This window comes from Quercus robur, chromosome 12 (genome assembly GCF_932294415.1).
Source record: "Quercus robur chromosome 12, dhQueRobu3.1, whole genome shotgun sequence".
NCBI classification, from domain to species: domain Eukaryota; kingdom Viridiplantae; phylum Streptophyta; class Magnoliopsida; order Fagales; family Fagaceae; genus Quercus; species Quercus robur.
The window spans coordinates 2,953,455-2,973,905 of NC_065545.1; the positions used below are offsets into that span (position 1 = coordinate 2,953,455).

The 20,451-nt window shown below is 34.8% G+C and overlaps 2 protein-coding genes across 2 annotated transcripts; one reads left to right on the forward strand and one right to left on the reverse strand.

Moving 5' to 3' along the window:
• The first annotated feature begins 735 nt into the window (after positions 1-735).
• Positions 736-6,100, forward strand: LOC126710532 (xylulose kinase 2). Its single transcript, XM_050411042.1, has 11 exons — positions 736-939; positions 1,266-1,917; positions 2,072-2,160; positions 2,491-2,555; positions 3,816-3,871; positions 4,143-4,263; positions 4,350-4,424; positions 4,508-4,561; positions 5,001-5,095; positions 5,179-5,353; positions 5,609-6,100. Exons 1-11 carry the CDS (start codon positions 881-883, stop codon positions 5,839-5,841), a joined length of 1,674 nt encoding a protein of 557 aa, XP_050266999.1. The 5' UTR covers positions 736-880; the 3' UTR covers positions 5,842-6,100.
• Positions 6,101-8,159: 2,059 nt separating this feature from the next.
• Positions 8,160-10,190, reverse strand: LOC126710533 (tubulin alpha chain-like). The gene is made up of 4 exons (XM_050411043.1): positions 9,970-10,190; positions 9,525-9,759; positions 9,055-9,425; positions 8,160-8,985 (listed from the first exon to the last, which is right to left on the reverse strand). The coding sequence occupies exons 1-4, from the start codon at positions 10,060-10,062 to the stop codon at positions 8,329-8,331; spliced, it is 1,356 nt and encodes a 451-aa protein (XP_050267000.1). The 5' UTR covers positions 10,063-10,190; the 3' UTR covers positions 8,160-8,328.
• Between the last annotated feature and the right edge of the window lie 10,261 nt (positions 10,191-20,451).

Here is a 20,451-nt window from a genome sequence, read left to right on the forward strand (position 1 = left end):
GCTCATAAATAAGATCAAACTTATTAAAAAAAATTAAACACCACTCAACCTAAAAACCATCTTAACCAATACTACAATAACTTAAAATAATAAATAATAAAAAATTCACAACAACATTAATGCATCATGAGTAAAGCACGATCTACAATTCCGAAAATGTATATTTTGTATCCGCTACATGCAATTGCTGTGAGTCTCTCATAATATATAAGTTTCACTAATTTGTAGAGTTCACATGTTATAAGAGAGCTTGTAGTATACAAGTATCCTTTTATTTACATGTTACACTTTTAATAATTCTAGTGGCATTAGAACTTGATTTTCTTTTTAAAAATCTTTTTACAATAGGGATGAAAAAAATAACAATATCCAACTTATAAAAAAAGAGGCTGACGTGGCTGACTTTTATTGCTCTATCAACCATACATAGACTCTCTCAAAAGTTTTTTTTTTTTTTTTGTTTGGGCATAAAGTTGACAATTTCAGTCTGCTTTTGTTGTGAAATTAAAAAATTACTCTCTTTGTTCTTGACTATATTGGGTGAATAAAATTTGACTGGGTTATTTCAGATAGATCATGATACAGATTAATTCGTATCCAAATTTATCTCCTGAGTAATTTGTATACTACTAACGAATCACTGCCAAATCACTCGTCCTTATCCTGAAATTCTGCACTTTAATTGGATCTTATAATATTAGTTATTACCTACCTTTCGTTTCAAGCGCCAATATATCCAATACTAAATATAAACACAAACAAAAAAAAAAGAAACAGAGTGAGCTCTGTCAATTTTCCTCAACTTCATTCTAAATTTAAAACTCATCTCTTTTGTCTCTGAAACCCAGATAGAATCACTTAGACTTGGTATTGTGCTCCAATGGAGGAATTGTCTCTCCCTCAAGACTCATACTTTCTTGGATTTGACAGCTCTACTCAGTAAGCCACTATTATCTGATCGCTTTCTTACTCTATTTCTCCCTTCATTCTTTGATTATAATCACCAAATCAGAAGTACCCAGATTGCCATTTTGACTGCTTGATCTTTTTGTGTTAATGGGTTCTTTTAATTTTGATCATATTTCATTCATTGGGAAATTTATGAGGGTTTGGAATTATTTCATACAATGGGATAAGACTGTTATTGATCAGTGGCTTGTCTCTGTTTTTTCTTTTTCTTTGGTCTATTACATTTTTATATTTACAATTATTTGTGTGGGATTGGAATATTTATAATCTGAATTGCATGTTTTTTTTTTTTAAAGGTCCTTAAAGGCAACTGTGTTGGATTCCAATCTCAACATTGTTAATTCAGAGCTGGTTCATTTTGATACTGAGTTGCCTCATTACAAAACCAAAGATGGGGTTTACAGGGACCCCTCTGATAATGGCAGAATAGTCTCACCCACATTAATGTGGGTGGAAGCTTTGGATCTCATGCTTCAAAAACTGTCGAAAAAATTGGATTTTGGGAAAATTGCTGCTGTTTCAGGTAGTGGACAGCAACACGGTAGTGTGTATTGGAAGAGTGGCAGTTCTGCAATATTATCTTCATTGGATCCCAAGAAGGCATTGGTGGATCAGCTTGGCAGTGCCTTTTCCGTAAAGGAATCGCCTATATGGATGGACAGCAGCACTACTGCACAATGTAGAGATATTGAAAAGGCTGTTGGAGGAGCTTTGGAATTAGCTCGACTTACAGGGTCACGTGCTCATGAAAGATATACTGGCCCCCAAATTAGGAAGATATTCGAGACGCAGCCGGAAGTTTATCATGACACTGAGAGGATATCCCTTGTTAGCTCTTTCGTGGCGTCTCTTCTGATTGGCTCTTATGCTTGTATTGATGAAACTGATGGTGCCGGGATGAACTTGATGGACATAAAGCAAAGGGCCTGGTCTAAGTTAGCTTTAGAGGTTTGTTGTACTTTGGGAGATCTTGGTTCATGATAAATCCCATGATTCTTCTGGAATCAATTTTGTTGCTTTTAGAAAAATTGCCTTGGAGCTTGAAAATTAGTTTGATTTTTCCTTTTTAATTAATAATCATTGATTTTTATAATTCTTACAGGCCACTGCCCCTAATTTGGAGGAAAAACTTGGGAAGTTAGCCCCTGCCCATGCTGTTGCTGGTTCTATTGCTTCCTACTTTGTGGAGAGGTTAGCATTATATTTTTTATTAATCATGGTTTTGATGTTCTGTAAAATGCAATTTTTGGGCATTTGATTAATTCCAATTTCGTGTGTTAACTCTTTCTATGCATTAGGAATATATAAACTTATTCCACTCCTGAACAGTTGTATTATTTTAGTTGTAACATAACCTTCGAGTGACATCTGCATTTGATTACCTAAATGGATCAAAATTGCATTGAGAAGTATTGTGAAATTTGGAATAAGTATGTCACAGAGTTATATATGTAAAATTGTGCATCTAGCTTGCAGAATACATTAGATTGACATCTAGAATTTCATTTTATCTACTTTCAGGTTCCACTTCAATAAGAATTGCTTGGTTGTTCAGTGGTCTGGAGACAACCCTAACAGTCTTGCAGGTGCATAACCCTTTTTCATCCATAACTTCTACTTTCATATTTTTTTTATTAGAAAATTCTTTTATACACCTCTAAACATCATACTCTTACCAGGATATATGGTTGATTTCTATGTAATTTATGTTATTATTTTCCAAAGTGCCACTGGTTGCCTTTTTGCTACCTGTTTACTTAAACCACAGGACATGCTTTCCTGACAAATAAACTTAGCTATTTGCAAAGTCAGTACAGAGCATGTTTAATATATTTATTTTGGTTTTTGAGTGAGTGGTATACTCAACAGAAGGTCTTCTCTAAATGTTTGTGTTAAACTTATTTTAAACAACAATTTAAACTCAAATGATATCTCCTTCCCTTGTAAGGATAAGGTGGAGGGTGAGGTCACGGGTTCAAGATCCACCAATTGTGTCTGTAATCAGTCTCTCTGATATTCCCAATGCCAGTTTGGGTATATAATCCGATTTCAAATGTTATAAATATTAAATAAGTGAAGGCTTTTAAAAATGTTCAACTTTAGCTTGTTAAAAAATTTACTATCTTAGACACCAAAGAGCTCTTGTTCAGATGGCACTTCACCCCCTTGTAAGTCCTCAAGGTGGAGGATGAGGTTGTGGGTTCAAGACCCACCAGGTGCTGTTTAACTTACAAGTAAAAAAAATAGTCTTAGACAATTGATGGTTTTTAAATGTGTGAAACTTTTTGAATCAGCTTCTAAACATTGGAAACTTTGTTGAAGATTTGAATTAACTTTTTATCTAACTAATGTATTTTGAATCATACGCTAGCAATGGATCTAATGATCAATGCATAAGATGTTATATAGGTTTTTAGTAATAAGTGATAATTGAAAATCAAAGAAGGCAGTATTTTTTTCCTTTAAAATATTTACAAAAAATTTTCTCTTTAGTAAACTCCTATCAAATTACTAACCATCTGCCCATGTACCCTGATGACTGGAAATGATTAAGGATCGAAATTGTCAGTATACACTGTACAGTGAATTCATAAGTCTCCCAAGTTAGTGTTGCAAGACCTATTCGAACTAAGACATTTGCTTGAGATGGAGAAATTGGCTTATTTATACTTGGCTATTTGTAACGGTTCAGTGCTAGTTGGTTTTCCTTGTTTTTAAACCTTTCACTTTTTCAGCTTTATATCATCTTCCCACCCCCAACCAAAAAATGAAAAATCTCTTCCAAATGTTCTAATATGGCTTGCACTCCTATCATTTTATCATCTAAAAGCATCTTGATCCTGCAGGTTTAACCCTAAATACTCCAGGAGATTTGGCAATTAGTGTTGGCACTAGTGACACTGTAAGTTAAACATACAATCCTAGTTGTCCGTGTTTGAATTCTTAAGCTAGAATGTAGAGTAGTTTATTTTGTGACCACAGACAGAAGCATTCCTTGACAGTTTATATGGAGGTACACATACCATCATCATTAGGTGCTGATTAGTTTTAATATGCATAATATAAGAGTCATAAGCTGAATATTAATGTTACTTTCTTACCACTGAAGTTTCAGTTTCTATCTAGACTGATATAGGTCCCTTTATTGTAATCTCTTCATGCTTATTGCTCAGGTCTTTGGGATCACTAAAGAGCCTCAACCTAGACTGGAAGGACACGTTTTCCCAAATCCTGTGGACCCTGAAAACTACATGGTAATGCTGGTCTACAAGAATGGTTCCCTTACTCGTGAAGGTAATACTTTTTTCTAATACATATTTTTACTAATTCCAACAAGCAATATCTTTTGTTTCTTAGAGTGACTCTTATCTTGTTGTTAGATGTGCGCAACCGTTATGCGGAGAAGTCTTGGGAAGTTTTCAATAAATATCTTCAGCAAACTCCACCTTTGAATGGTATGTTATGTCCTGCTTTGATTACTTATCCTGGAATTAATTGTTATATTTTCGTTCTTTGCTCATTTTAGTGTCTGAACTAGGTGGAAAGATGGGTTTCTACTACAAGGAGCATGAAATTCTTCCTCCCCTCCCAGGTAGGTTTTAGAATGAGGCTATGCATATTTGTCCAATATCTTCTGCTGCTGAATTTCCCCCCTACTTTGGTTTGGTTTTCAATATACAATACTTATACTAAACTTATAAAATGCATTGAAAGCACTAAGATCCACCATTAAGTGGTTTCCACCAGAATATATTATTGGAGAACAACTGGTTAAAATTATGGTTGTTTCTGATCTGACAGGTTCATGAGGATTTAAGTAGACCAATAACGACTCAGTGATTAGTTAGACACTTAGATGGAATTATATTTAGTTCCTCCCATGGGAGTAGGACCAACTATGGGCTCCTTTTTTCTTTTTCTTTTTAGATTTGGTGGCATATCCAAATTGCAGCAATGGCTAATGGTGCATATCCCCTTAATTTTATTGTAAAATTTAAAATGAGAAACTCACTTTCTGTTTATGCTCCCAGTTGGCTTCCATCGCTATGTACTTGAAAATTTCTCAGGCAACACCTTGGAGGGTGTGAATGAGAAGGAAGTAGAGGAATTTGATCATCCTTCTGAGGTCAGTTATTGAATCTTGATTGTTTACTTTGGTAGATGAGATCCTACATGAACTCTTCATGAATTACAACCAACTATTTCCAGGTCCGGGCATTAATTGAAGGTCAGTTCCTCTCAATGCGAGCTCACGCAGAAAGATTTGGGATGCCTTCTCCTCCAAAACGAATAATAGCTACCGGGGGAGCATCAGCAAATCAAAGCATCCTTAGCTCAATAGCTTCCATTTTTGGTTGTGACGTCTATACAGTCAAAAGACCTGGTAAGAAGAATACACCCAATACTGTGATTTCTTGTTTATGTTAACTGTTAGTTTCTTTTTAATCTTATCTACATATGTGAAATAGTAAAAACTTGATCACCCTGCATATCCTTGGTCATATTACTCCTTCAAGACCCCAGTCTAAATAAGTCCCTTTTCTAAGTTTCCCAGTGGCACCATATCCTAATCTCCTGTAATTTTGAGCAGTGCCTGATGGATTAACCTCTGGATCATCTTTTTTTTTCCTCTTAACAGATTCAGCATCCCTAGGAGCTGCCTTGAGGGCTGCTCATGGTTGGCTGTGCAGCAAAAAGGGCAGTTTTGTACCCATCTCATCCTTGTACAAGGACAAGTTGGAGAAGACATCTCTCAGCTGCAAGCTATCAGTGAATGCTGGTGACAAACAACTGGTTTCAAAGTATGCCTTGTTCATGGAGAAAAGGGTCGAGATAGAGAACCGCCTTGTGCAAAAGCTCGGACGTTGGTAAAGTTAAAAACCGGCTATAGTTTAAAATTTCGAATGTAACCACAATGATGTTTCACTAGCATCATTTGGCTACCAAATAAATTTAGCGGAGCATTGAAAAGATTCATCATTGTTTTGAGCTGAATCTTACAAACATTTATTTAATTATATTTCAGTAAATACATAAAGGTGGATATAGGCTTTTGGGGGTTGAATCAAATATTTTTCCGCGTGGTATGGAAATTCTTTTTGAAATATAATTAGTATGATTCTTTTCTTTACTTGTTAGCACTAATTAGTTTTTCAAATCTTGAGAAAGTTAGCTATAAGATTTGAATTTTTCAAAAGAATATTAATAATTCACAAATAGTTTATTTTTGTCTTTTCTTTTTTTGATTAGTCCAAGGAATCTGTTGGTGATGATGCTACAGTTATTACAAACAGGAAAAGTCTAAGATCACATAATTTTTCACAATTTCTTGCCACAATTGTGATGTGGCAGAGTGTAATTGGTAAAGAAAAAATGGTGAGTCCATGTGTAAATGATAATTAACCACTCACAATCTGCTACGTTAGAGTTGTGGAATATTTGTGGTCTTAGAACCACTCTTAAAAACAAATTTCACACCATAATGCTTGCACACTGATATAGTCATTTTTAACACACACAATAAAAATTATTATTAAAACTCTCTCAATTATTTTGTCATCTCATAACATTGAATTGAATAAGAAATCAAAAGAAGGGATGGAAAATACTTGATTAGACGACCTTTGATACTTTGATAAATTGAGAAAGAGATACGGAGATTTCAATTTAAAATTGCTTTTTTTTTTTTTTTTCTTTTTCTTTTTTTTAGGATTTTACAGATTGTCAATTGAGGGAGAGAGGGAATTAGGAAACAGTTGGGCGGTAAAATAGTACCGGCTCATTTTGCATTTTCGCGCGTGGCTTATTGACAAGTTTTCAAAAAAAAAATTGATGTGGCACCTTTTTTAAAACTCAACCGTCGGTTTAAAGAATAGGTGATATGACATTAAAAGCAAAGGGATGTCATGTTATGTATTAGTAGGGGTAGGAGGCAAGTTAGACCCCAAGGGTGTATGTATTCCTCCTCTCACATACGGGTGGAATTCACACTTTTTGAGGTCCATCCCATGTGAGGGGGGATATATGCATGATAGGTTTTCTCCAACCATAAAACTTTTCACAAAACATATGTTGAATACTAATCAACACAAGAAGTGAAAGAAGACCTTCCAACCAAGTTTAACTGTTAGAGCTTGAAAATTTGTTTCCCAGTTGCACCTCCATTACAGTTTTCAATTAACCACAAATGGAATTTGGCACCACGTACTATGTAAGAAATGTTTTTTTTTTTTTTAGATATAAGTTAGATGATAATTTTATTAAGAAAGCCCAAAGGAAAGCACATACAACAGAGAGGGGAATATGTCCATCAACATCCTTACAAGGGGCCTAAAAAGGGGGATGGATAAGATGAGTTGGGATCCCCAAGTTGAACAAAAGGAAGTCCAATAGGCCAAAGAACGAGCTAGGCCATTGGAAGACCTGGGGCAAAAATTAAATTTAACATTAGAGAAAAGGGGGGAGCAAGAGTTGTATATAGGCAATTGTGGCCCTGCATTCCCATAAAGGAGTAGAGCTGGGGGACAATTGAGTCAATAACAGTCTTAGCATCGCCTTCAAAAATAGCCTGATTAAGATCAAAGCGGGCTGCAGTGGAGACTGGAGATTGCTAGGAGAGCCACTTTAGCTTCGGCCCAGGCTAAAGATGAGAATGTCTCTTTTGCAGTGGTAACTTAGAGAGGACTTGATCATTTGAGTCACAGAAAACTGCTAAGAGTAAGTAGTAGAAGCGATGGCTGCATCAAAATTAAATTTCACCCAACCTAAAGGTGGAGGTTCCCAAGTGGGGGCATGAGGGTTTAATTTGGATTTCCAAGCCTGGTTGATATCCATAGCAAACACCATGGGGGATGAGGAAATGTTTTCGAAAATTAACTTTGTTCCAACCCCGCCAAATAAGATCGCAAGTTATTGCTGCCAAGAGAGAGCATGTTCAGCTTGAGAGTTGATGCCGAGATGATGTCATGGGTTGATAATCAATTTGATCCAATCTGGGGCTGGTTTTGTTGGAATTGATGATAGGATGAGAGGTTTGGTTGTCTCCAAACAATGGTGGCATTTGGGCACTCAAAAAGAATATTTAAGAAATTCTTATCATCAAACCAAGATCATTTTTTATTCTATTTAATCACCTTAAAGTTTAAACTACCATGACGATAGGAAATAGAATATGTATCAGAGCGAACAAATTTAGCGAAGCATCACGACATACAACTATTCCAGAGCGAAAGCTTGATAGGTTCCAAATCATAGCAATATAAACATTGATACAACCCCCAGCAACGACATTAAAAGGAAATAACCATGACAAAAACCATCTTATTATTGTAGACATACAAAAGAAATTGCATCCAACTACTAGTATTCATCTCCTTCATCACCGTCCTCTCCCTCAGCAGACTCTGCACCGACCTCCTCATAATCCTTCTCCAGCGCAGCAAGATCCTCACGAGCCTCCGAGAACTCTCCTTCCTCCATACCCTCACCAACGTACCAGTGCACAAAGGCACGCTTGGCATACATGAGATCAAACTTGTGGTCAATCCTAGAGAACACCTCGGCAACACTGGTTGAGTTAGAGATCATGCAAACAGCCCTCTGAACTTTAGCAAGATCGCCTCCCGGAACAACAGTCGGCGGTTGGTAATTGATACCGCACTTAAACCCAGTAGGGCACCAATCAACAAACTGGATTGTGCGCTTAGTCTTGATGGTGGCCACAGCCGCATTCACATCCTTGGGCACAACATCACCACGGTACATCAAACAGCAAGCCATGTATTTCCCATGGCGGGGGTCACATTTTGCCATCATAGAAGAGGGCTCGAAGGCACTATTGGTAATCTCAGCCACTGAAAGCTGCTCGTGGTATGCCTTCTCGGCGGAGATGACAGGAGCATAGGAAGAAAGCATGAAATGGATCCTCGGGTATGGAACCAAGTTGGTCTGGAACTCGGTCACATCAACATTCAAGGCTCCATCAAACCTCAAAGAGGCAGTCAGGGACGAGATCACCTAAATCAAAAAAACACACATCAATCCCCACATTCATATTTCCAAGTAAAACTAGGAGCCGATTATTACCTGAGAGACAAGGCGGTTGAGATTGGTGTAAGTGGGGCGCTCGATGTCAAGGGATCGCCTGCAAATGTCATAGATAGCCTCATTGTCGAGAAGCACGGCGACATCAGTGTGCTCGAGGAGGGAATGTGTGGAAAGGACGCTGTTGTAAGGCTCTACAACGGATGTGGAGACCTGTGGTGAGGGATAGACAGTGAAACCAAGCTTCGACTTTTTGCCATAATCAACAGAGAGACGCTCCAAAAGTAGCGATCCAAGACCAGATCCGGTACCGCCACCAACAGCATTGAAAACCAAGAAGCCTTGTAGACCAGTGCAGTTATCTGCAAGCTTTCGGATCCTATCCAAGCAAAGATCAACAATCTCTTTCCCAACTGCCATAAATTAAACAACACAGAATAATTTGTCAACAAAAGTTAACAATCAAGAGGTAGAACATAGTGTAAAATAGCGGAGTTTCGAAAAAAAATTACTGGTGTAGTGGCCACGGGCAAAGTTGTTGGCAGCATCTTCCTTGCCGCTGATGAGTTGCTCAGGGTGGAATAGCTGGCGGTATGTTCCGGTCCTCACTTCGTCGATGACAGTGGGCTCCAGATCAACAAAGACGGCACGAGGAACGTGCTTTCCGGCACCAGTTTCACTGAAGAAGGTGTTGAAGGCATCGTCTCCTCCGCCGACAGTCTTATCACTCGGCATCTGGCCATCAGGCTGTAAAACAAAACAAAAAAAAAAGCGCGAAAATTCAGCAAATTAAATTTACACATAACTAAAACCTAAAAATTATGATCTACCACAATATACAACAAGATCTAGTTATTCTGTGACAAAATTGAACTCGTTTCGAATCAGATCTAACGAATCGCGTAACAGAAAAGAAAAATTATTACAATGCGAGAAAGGCAGAAGTGAAGAGCAAACCTGAATGCCATGCTCGAGGCAGTAAAGTTCCCAGCAAGCATTCCCGACCTGAATACCGGCCTGACCGATGTGGATCGAAATGCACTCTCTCATTTTTCTCAGATACAAAAATTTAAGAGCTAAACTCACAGAGATTATCAAAAGAAAAAAAAGGAAGATCAAAGATGAGCGGCGTTTATCAAGACGCCTTTCAAAATGTGAGCTGAGAGTGAGACTGAGAGGCTTTGGATTTTATATCTGGAATTTTTTTTTTTTTAACTTGGGTTAGTTGACTGTGGTTAACGAAGGGTTTGTTTTATTGATTTTTTGGGTTGCTGACAGGCTGGACTAATTGACCGTCTAACCGTGGTTAATTGCCGCCGATTTTTTATTTTTGATTTAGGGTGGAAAGAAGGTTTGGGTTTTGATTTAATTGCGAGAGTGCCATTGGGTTATTGTGATTGAAGGGATGAGAGAGAGTGATAATTTTAATGGAGGATAATTGTGTCATTTCGATTGTTAATTATCTGGGACTGGTAGCATGTGATATCTTCTTTCATTGATGGACCTGTATGGCACATGCATGTAGTTGGGCAGGTTGGCTGTCAGGGAAAGGGAGGTCCTGCATTTCTGTCGTTAGGCCCACTACGTTGGGTGAAAGAGTTTGGAAAATAAATAAATAATCTCCTTTTTTTTTGAATAAGTAATGTGCTGAAACAATCATTAAACCTTCTAGGGTCTATGGGTCAGGTTTAGGGTCAAATCGCTGCTCAACCCGATCAACTCGGGTTTGGAGTGAAGCCACTCGTCTGGTTTTGGGTCTTCAACTGCCCTGGCCTCATAAATCCAGCAGTTGGATTTATGGAAACCACTAAGTTATGGCAAAGCTCTAGTTCTCAATAGAATTTTGATGGATCTCTCTAGATTTTGCAAATATTTTGCCAAATCTAACGGATCTCATTAGATCTAACCAAAATCTCAAGAAAAATGATGATGTTTAACAATGAAATTGGTCAGATAAATTGGAATGAGATTCTCTTGCAACGATCCGCCACTCGACTTGTGGGTGTCAAATTTTCTTAGCAAAGACCTGCCATCAACCGTTATCAAATCAATTGATTTCTGGTTCGGATAAGCTCACATCACTCAATTTTGTTGAGTACCAGATCTAGTGCAATGCCTTGTGCATCCATAGTGACATACATGGTAAAGAGTGTTGAATATCTCTTGTTTATCACATAGTTGGCTAACATGCCACCCACCCTACTATACTAGGGATAGCAATTTAAGTAGAAATATCTAAGGATCCTTTACTCTTGATTTAAGGGATTTTATCGCACAAGTTGTAATCCTTTAGTTTCTCCCTTCCTTTTATATATATGTAATGAATTGTTACAAACTACACACCAAGAGAAAGAAATATATTCTATATCACTATGAGAAATAATATGATTTGGTGGATGACAACTAGAAAAGAAGCAATGCTAATCTCACTCTCATTTTTTTTTTTTTTTTTTTGAAAGCAATCTCACTCTCATTTGTTTTTCTCGTCTTGATATTTCTTTTATTTCACAACAAATATGGTGCTTTTATAACCAAACTCATCCATCAACCCATCATATATAATAGGGTCATTAAATGACCCCTGAAATTTTATGAATCACAAGGTGGGTTAGGGTCAATTAGAATGAGGCAATTGGCCCAAGTCCAACATTACCCCAAGGCCATAAAAGATATTTAAAACAAGTTAAGCAGTAACTCAAAGAAAGTGAGCCTATTCATGTCATCTAAAATCCAAAACCCTTATCCTATTGTTTGAGAAAATCTAAAATCACAACTTTGTTATAATTTTAATGTGACAAACTGTGAGTAGTAGGTCTATGTAAAAGTGATAGACAATCACTCATAATTTGCTACATCAGAGTTGTGGCATAAAAAATTGTGGTCTTAAAATTACTCCTATGTATAATAGTCATACAAGCAATGTTATATACATAATAAAAAAATTTAAAAAAAAATTGTCAACATTTTTTAAACCTGCTGATGTGGCAAGTTTGTAACAGTTTTCACAGTGCAATTACCATAATTGCACATTTGCACTGCCCTGAATGTCAAATGTGGAGGTTCGTAAACGGTGGCTTCGGTGATTGTTGTTGGGTTGATTTCCAGCCAAAGAAAAAGAGCTCGTATATTTTCGTTAGGTTGCATTACCTCATATGCTGCAAAAGTGATGCTACCCATATTACAAAGTTTAAACTAGAGTAACTTTACAAATTGATGCATTAACTAATCTAAAAGGTAATAAGAAATTGATTTATTATGTTGTTGTCTGGTAGATAGGTCGTCAATTACGTTTTTACCACTTTAAGTAAAATTGAATCAATTGATAATAGTTTTGACATTTTCTATCGCAGCCTCCAAATTCTATTAGCATAATAAAAATTAAAAGTGATTTATTAATCAAATTGAGTCTGGTCAAGATTCTTGTAACACGATTGAATTTCAAAACTATGCTAATTAAGAAACCACTTATTTGCCAAGAATGTGATGGGAAGCAAAAGGAGAACAAGATAAAAGAGAGAGATCGGTATTCTAGTTCTATAAATACTTAGCTTGATAAACCCGACTGACAAAGATCCCATTCCCTTTCCCAGGCATTCTGTATCTTTTCCATGACCAAAATTTTCTAGGATGGCCAACTTCAATGTGTCACTTTCTATGTAGAACAGATTCGAGCAGTCAATAACTTCAGATCTTGATCTTGCCTTGAAGTTTGCCACCTTTCCAGTTTCCAGGGGACATGCAGGTCCTACATATTAGGGAAAAAAGAGAGAAAAATATAAAAAATTTATTCAATATCACATAAGATCTCTTCATAAATCAATTATTAGAAATATATAAATATAAGATAAAATTGATAGGAAATCTCTTAAATCAATGAGAATTCACCAAAAATATTTTAGAAGATAATGAAATAATACAATGAAAAGATAACAATGGAAAATAGTAATGATGATGATGATATCCAAATTTGTAATATAACAATTCTTGACTATATAAAAAGATTAAATTATTTTCTAAATGCCTGCATCACTAATTTAAATTTTACTGATAGTACTTACAACAATTGTTCATATATATATATATATATATATATAATTTGTCAAAATTAAAATCGATTTGGTCACAAGGATATTATGTGGATTAGGATACCTTATTTTGTATGTCTCATTTGGCATGCCAATTTTGTTCCTCAAAATTTGAGACACCGGTTTGATAATAAGAAGTTTAGTTCCAGTACCTTTTCATAAATAAATCAAAAGAAGCCACCAATAAGAAAATTAGAGTGACATGGCTTATGCCCAATGCACTAGACAGAATCCCATGCAAATTAAGAAACATGAGTTTAGCTATATCACGATAAGGAGCATTGAAAGCAACATTATCCTATTTTGAAAACTGTGAACAAAAATGATTCCAATGCAAATGTAGTACATAGTGGTTGTTAACATCATAATTTGTTCATTTTCAATTTACATGCAAGATTCTAAAAATTCCACACACAAAAAAATCATATTTTAATCATGGGATCATGAAAATGTAAAAAATAATCTAATTTATCCCATTTGAATATTGGTTAAGTTAATCTTCCTGTTTAATAGTCAAAATAACCAAACTACACGTGAATGATCAAACTTTAACTAAGTTGATCGATGGTCAAATGAGCTCAAAATTCCACTCAAACATCAATTTCTATCACTTTACGTCCAAATCAATGTTTTCAAATATTTCCCCGATGGCACATTTCTATTTGTGCTCTCGATGCTCATCTGTGGGGGTGTGTGTATAAGAGTGTATGAAGTAACCGTCAATCATTAAGATTTCTTAAAATTGTGTTTAGTCACCTAAATTTTTAAAAGTGGTGGTTTTTTTCAAAATTTAGTTCCAATACGCTTAAATTAGATAAAACCATATTTGGAAATAGAAAACAAATTCAGGGATTCAGTTAAACATGGGGAGTGTGTTAGACACCCCACGAAATCTGCCCATAGTCGAAACCTAATTTTGATTATCCTTGAAAAAATGTGTGCTCTAATATAGACAAACTACTTGCCCAATCTCAAGGGCACATATCCCATGATATCATGCATGTATCAAGAATATTACATGTGTCTTGATATCCATGGTTTTGATTTAGAAGGAAAAGAAAAAGATTTTAGTTCGAAAACCTTGATTAGCAGGGGTTGATGTCAAGATGAACAAGAATTCTCAACGTTGCCTATTGCAGTCATAATTTGGGGGAGTCCCAACTCCCAACCACCATTAGGATCCCATCATTTTGTGACAAATGATGTGGTATGTCTCTTAATTATATTTGAACTAAAGGATCACACAAAGGGAGACATCATGCATGATCTTATTTGTTACCAAGGTTTTGTGAAAAGGAAAAGCTTAAAACCAAAATTTTGTTTTAAAAAGAATGGTTTTCGAAATGGATAAACCATAACCATAGTTTAATTTTTGAAAAAAATTTAGAGAAATGGAAAACCATGAGAGTTTAATTTTTTGAAAATGTGAACTGTGGAAGTATAAGATTTTTTCAATGGAAAATCATAAAATCATATATTTTTTAGGAATATGATTTTCAGTTAAAAATCAAGAAATCAAGTTGAAAACAGAATTTTAGACACTATTTCGAATCAGAATTTTTGATAGAATTTCTGAATTTGAGAAATGGTTTTTGAAAAATATGATGTTTTCTGTTGAAAAAAAAACTCAGTTGAAAGCATAATTTTAAATAGAATTCTTGCGTTTGAAAAAGGTTTTAAAAATTCTGATTTTTCAGTGAAAAATGAAGAAACCAATTGAAAACAACTTTTTTATACAAAAATTTTACATTTGAAAAAAAAAAAAAAAATTGGTGGAAAATATGAAACCAGTTGAAAGCAGAAATTTTGACAGAATTTCTATATTTGAAAAAAGTTTTGAAATATATATAATTTTTATTAATGGAAAATCAGGAAACCAGATGGAAGCAAATTTTTTCACAGAATTTTCTACATCTAAAAAATGATATATTTTTAATGAAAATTCAAGAAACCAAATTGTTTGAAAAAAAAGAGAGAGCAAAGTTTCAACACTAGCTAATGAAAGGATGTTAGAAAGCATAGCTGGATAACATCTACTCAGCAACACCATCATGTATGCATGGTCATGGTCAACATGAAAGGATGTTAGAGAGCGTACCAAGAGAGCATCAAGATCAAGTCCCAAATGCATGTATGTATGAATGGTCATATTAATATGAGAGCATGTTTTGAAGCAGCGTACTGCGTACCTGTCTAGGTGGACAACATTTACTCAACCATACCATCACGCTCCATCATGTCACAAAAACAACACAACATCAGGACAATCATGCAAATAATGTGTAGTGGCACGGTAACAACCAGAATGTGGGCAAAATTCTGGCAGGATTTTGGTAGGGTGCCAGTAGTCTTGTGAGCAGTGTCTCTATAGGCCTTTTTTAGGGATTGAGATTGCAATTGCACCCCCCAATTAACTCATTTTCTTCACAAAATTTTTTAGACTTTTATTATTTAATGGTTAAGATTAAAAGTTATTTTTTTCAACTCTCAATCTCAACCATTTATTACAATTAGGTCAGGTTCAATAGCTACATGATCTTAATCCGCCTTTTAGTTATAGGGTACTTCTACTAAGCTAATCGCTCCTAAAATGGTAGTAGACTAGTAGCGGTCATGTGGAAATTCATTGGCTCAATTTTTAGTTTTTATATACAATTTTTTAAAACTTCATTTTTTTCCCCCGCATTTTTTTTTTCAAATTTTTATAAGGTACAAGTATACTCTGGCAAACTTTCAACAAAAAAACTAGATAAGTTATTCTCAAATAGACGTCTAAAAGAGCCAACTCACTGCAACAACATGATAGTATTTTCCCAGAGTTTTTGGTCCTATGAAATTTTTTCTAGGCTAATCACCCCTAGGATCATTGTTGTTAAAACCCAAAACTTAAAGCTCCAAGGTCTAAGTGCTTCGCTTGGCCAAAGCAAGGCTCATTTAATAAAGCACGCCTTAAGAACACTTTCTAAAGAAGCACAAAGTACATGTAGACACACTTTTTTTATTTTATTGCTAAAAAATTATGAATGGTTGAAATTTAACTTCTTGATCTTAGAGGTTATGACATGGACCATTAAATTTATTATACAAACACTATTCTTAAGGTGTTGTATTACACTAGAATTTTATTTATTTATTTACATGTCAAAAGACAAACAAAGTTAATCACTATTCTTATACTTTTTGGCCATTACCTTTTAGATATATGTTGATTAAATTATAAACCTCATTTAGTCATAACTATTATGATTATGTATATTTACAAAGCACAAGAGAATTATATAAAATGTTACGTTTAAACTTTCTATGACTAGATTATTATTATATTGTCCATTGATTATTATTTTTAATTTACTATATAAATTTTGTTAAGAAATTGAAATACTTCAGCAAAATTTGAACTTACAAACATTATACAATTGCAGTTAATGTAAAATATAAAAATTTGGAATTTTTATTTTATTTTTACCATATGTTATGATTTCTATAGGAGATTATTAGAAATTATATTTGAAAATGTGCACTTTACTTCAATTAAGCACACGCTTGCACTTTGTTCCTAAGCTCCAAGAGTTTGTGTGCTTTAGCTCGGACATACTAACATTGCCTAGAATGCTCAGCAGTTGTGGTCAAGTGGGACTTGTTTCAGCCACTACTTGAGATAAACTGTAAGAGACTATCACACTACTATATGTAGACATCTCATTTTACAACGTGCATTTAATCTCATCCAAAAAAAATTCACAATGAAAAACCGAAATGAATATCCAACCAAGCAATGCAATACAAGTATGTTACAGGAGCGAGAACTATAAAGTCGAGGCAATTCCAGCATTACGAAATAAAACAGGGACAAACTACTCATAAGAATTAGGAATCTAAAGGCACAGATTAATGCTATGTGACATCATGATTCATAAGAGCCATAGCTACCTCTAAGTTGCCAGATGGACACCAAACAATCAGCTGCAAGTGCATAAGCACAATGCACACTCTTTCTTGACAAACAAGGTGCAAGATAATGCTTGAAAACTGGTAACAATAGATCTAGATGCACTGATGATGTAGCTGCACCATCAGTTTTCCACCCCCCCAACTCCCCAGGCAGCGGGTCTCCTTTTTTCCCAACTACCAGCTGATTTTCATGAAATAGAACAGAATCAACATGAGACTCAATTGGTGGTAGCCAGGCTAGGTATGATCTAAGGGTCAATTTGCCGTATGCAAGACAGAAGCATAAAATGTGAAGTATACTCAGCAACCAGCAAGTCCCATCCAAACATAAAAATTAAGCTAGGTGTAGTTGAAACACAAACTATAAGTAGGTAAGCTAAAAGATAAAGTGGGTAAACAATATCTTTAGTTAGGGTTTCATCCCTTGATATGATAATTTCAGGATTTAAAAAAAAGAAAAAAAAAGTGAAAAGACTAATGTAGTTTTACCTGGTAGGATTTAGATTAAATAAATGCATGAGAAATGAAACAGAGCACCACCATTTAATTACAGAATTGACCTCCACATGCAAGCATGGTTCTTTACACTTTTGTCGACAGAAATCAAAGTGTAGCAAGCAAAAGCATCCAAATTTGAAGCATTCTTTGCCTGTGGCTTTGATTCATAAAGACCATAAGTGGTGCACAGATTCCAAAACAGAACATCAATTTGGCTCACAAGTCTTTCTAGAAAAGTTTTGGAGTTGCATTTTTTACCAAACATACATGAGAATGGACAACAGGACTTTGCACAATCTAAAAATATAAGACAACAGAGAATGCAATGCAATAATAATTTGTGAAGAAGTAACCATGGTCACTTATGACCTTTTCATAAGTCAACCAACTTCAAATTGTTATTGCAGCAATGATTCATTTAGCACCAGCATATGAGTTAGGATGATGTTTTTGACCATCTGTCCATTTATCTTTTTCCAAATATGGTGAGTGGATCTTCGTACATAAGGAATATTGATATGATAAAATACAACAGAGAAAAAGATTTAAAGGTAAATATGAATGCAATAATAATAGTCATACACCACACTCAAGGTTTGTGCTTGGAAAAGCTTTCCACCTTGGACCAAAACAACTATATCATAACGATTATAATAAGAATATGTGGAAGATGCTCAAGTTCCTACCGTCATAAAATATATTCTCCTGTAAATAGCAAGGTGGGATTCATGTCATATTGAAATGGCTCCACTGATATTCCCTAATGTAAAATTAGTAATAGAACTTTTACCAAAACATATTGATGGCAGACATACCAAAAAGATGATAATTTGTAACACAACCAAAGTTAACACCCCCCCCCCCCCCCCCCCAAAAAAAAAAAAAAAAAAGTCTCAGCCCATTTGCTTAGGAACATTTATGGACCAGATTAAATAAAATGATTAATAGCATCAATTTCACAGACTATACAAGGATGGAAGACTAATAGAATCAACTGAAAATTCTAGAAGAAACCCAATAGACTAATTTCAAATGGTTATTAAAAGCAAATTGGTACAGCTTCAACAGTCACCCAAACATAAAGATTTTTTTTTTTTTTTTAACAGTAATAAAAACATGGAAACAAATATTGAGGCAGCAAATAAAAGAACCATATGGTTGTGTCAATAAAACCAACTCTGATCAGTATATGGAAAATTTGAGAAGAACATACATCATCGTCATCATAAGAACATTAACTATAGAAAATCGGGTACATGTAAAAGAAAATACAAAAAAGACATTTTCAAATGTTGTAATACACTTTTCATCTTCTTTCGCATTTCAAATGAATACCCATGATTGTTGATGAACCGTATGATGCTGTTGCTTCTCCTCCTCCTCCTCCTTTCTTTTCAAATCTCAGCAAAGAAGAAAAAAAAAAAACAAAAACAAAAACAAAAAAACAAAAGGGTGTGAAAGTTTTTTGAGAGAAACTATATATTTGATATATGATATATTATAAATATATATAGATATATATATTGCCTGGCTCCATCCTGTCTGCCTTTTTCGACGCAGTGAGAGAGCTACATTGTACTGCTGCTCTCAAATCTGTGTAAACCCAAAAAGGACCTTGGAGTTAGAGATGGATAGTGAGAGTGTACCTCTTTGAGAGCAAAGGGCAGCTTGGTCATTGCTCAAAATGGAAGAGAAAGACGAGTCGTCCTCCACAGCCATTGCACAACAGAGATGCTAAAACGAAAGAGTTAGCCAAGCCCAAGTCCCCAAACCCACAAGCTCTCCCTCTAAACTCTCTGGGTTTTTGTAATTTTTTCTTGGGTTTTTTTTTTTTTTTTGGGTTTTTTTTTTTGGTGTTTTCACAGAAAGAGTGAGTATATAAGGTTCAGTGTGGAATAGAGTGGCTTGTTTATTTGATTGGTTGAGAGAAGTAGTTTTAGGCAGGCATTAAGCATTTTTGGATTTGGGGAGGCCGGTGAAAAGCCATTTTCAACTTTCTCTTTGTTCCTCTCTGCCAAGAGACTCACCGTTTTGTCTTTCTCCCCACTCTCTCTCTCTCTCTCTGTCCATTTATCCAATGCACCCAAAAATATATATTCTTTAAAAGAAAAGAAAAAAAAAAAAAAAAACAAGAATTTTCAAAATTTTAATAGAAAGTACAATAAAACATCACAATATTATTACTTTCTTGTTTCGGTTATGGTGAGTTCTAATATAATAATATTTTTTATTTTATTTTATTTTAACCCAACAAAAGAGTCACACCTTAGCTATGTTATTGTTAAAATATTGTAATAATTTGTTGGGTCGGTATAAGAGCATCTCCAATAGTTTCTCTAAATTTTTGTAATATTTAAAGAATAAACAGTGATATTTAGTTTTTATCTATCCACTTTTTTAAATACACTTCCAACAAATTCTCTATCTCATTTAAATATTATTTTTTTATTCATTATTTATTATTTTTTTAACAACTACATATCTTCTAACATTTTTTTATACAACACATCATTATTATAATAGAAAAAATGTATTTGAAGAATGATGGGCTACAGTTCATTAGCAAAAAATAATTCATGTTTGCCGAAGCTGTTGGAGCATCTACAGTGCACCTCATTCTCCAAATTTTATCTACTAGAGCCAGATGCCCAAACAGTTGGAGATGCTCTAATAAGCAGTAGAATAAAAATGATTAGCCATCTATTTGAAATTTGAAGTTCTGGGTCTGTTTATTTACTATAATTTTTATTAAAGCATAAATCTTTCCAATGTCTGAACTACTAATTTAGTGAAAGCATAAAATGCATGTTGTTATGATTTATTGGTTTCTATGTACAACTTATTAAAAAAAAAAATCAATTTAGTACTAAGAAAGTGATATTTTATCATCCCACACATCATATTA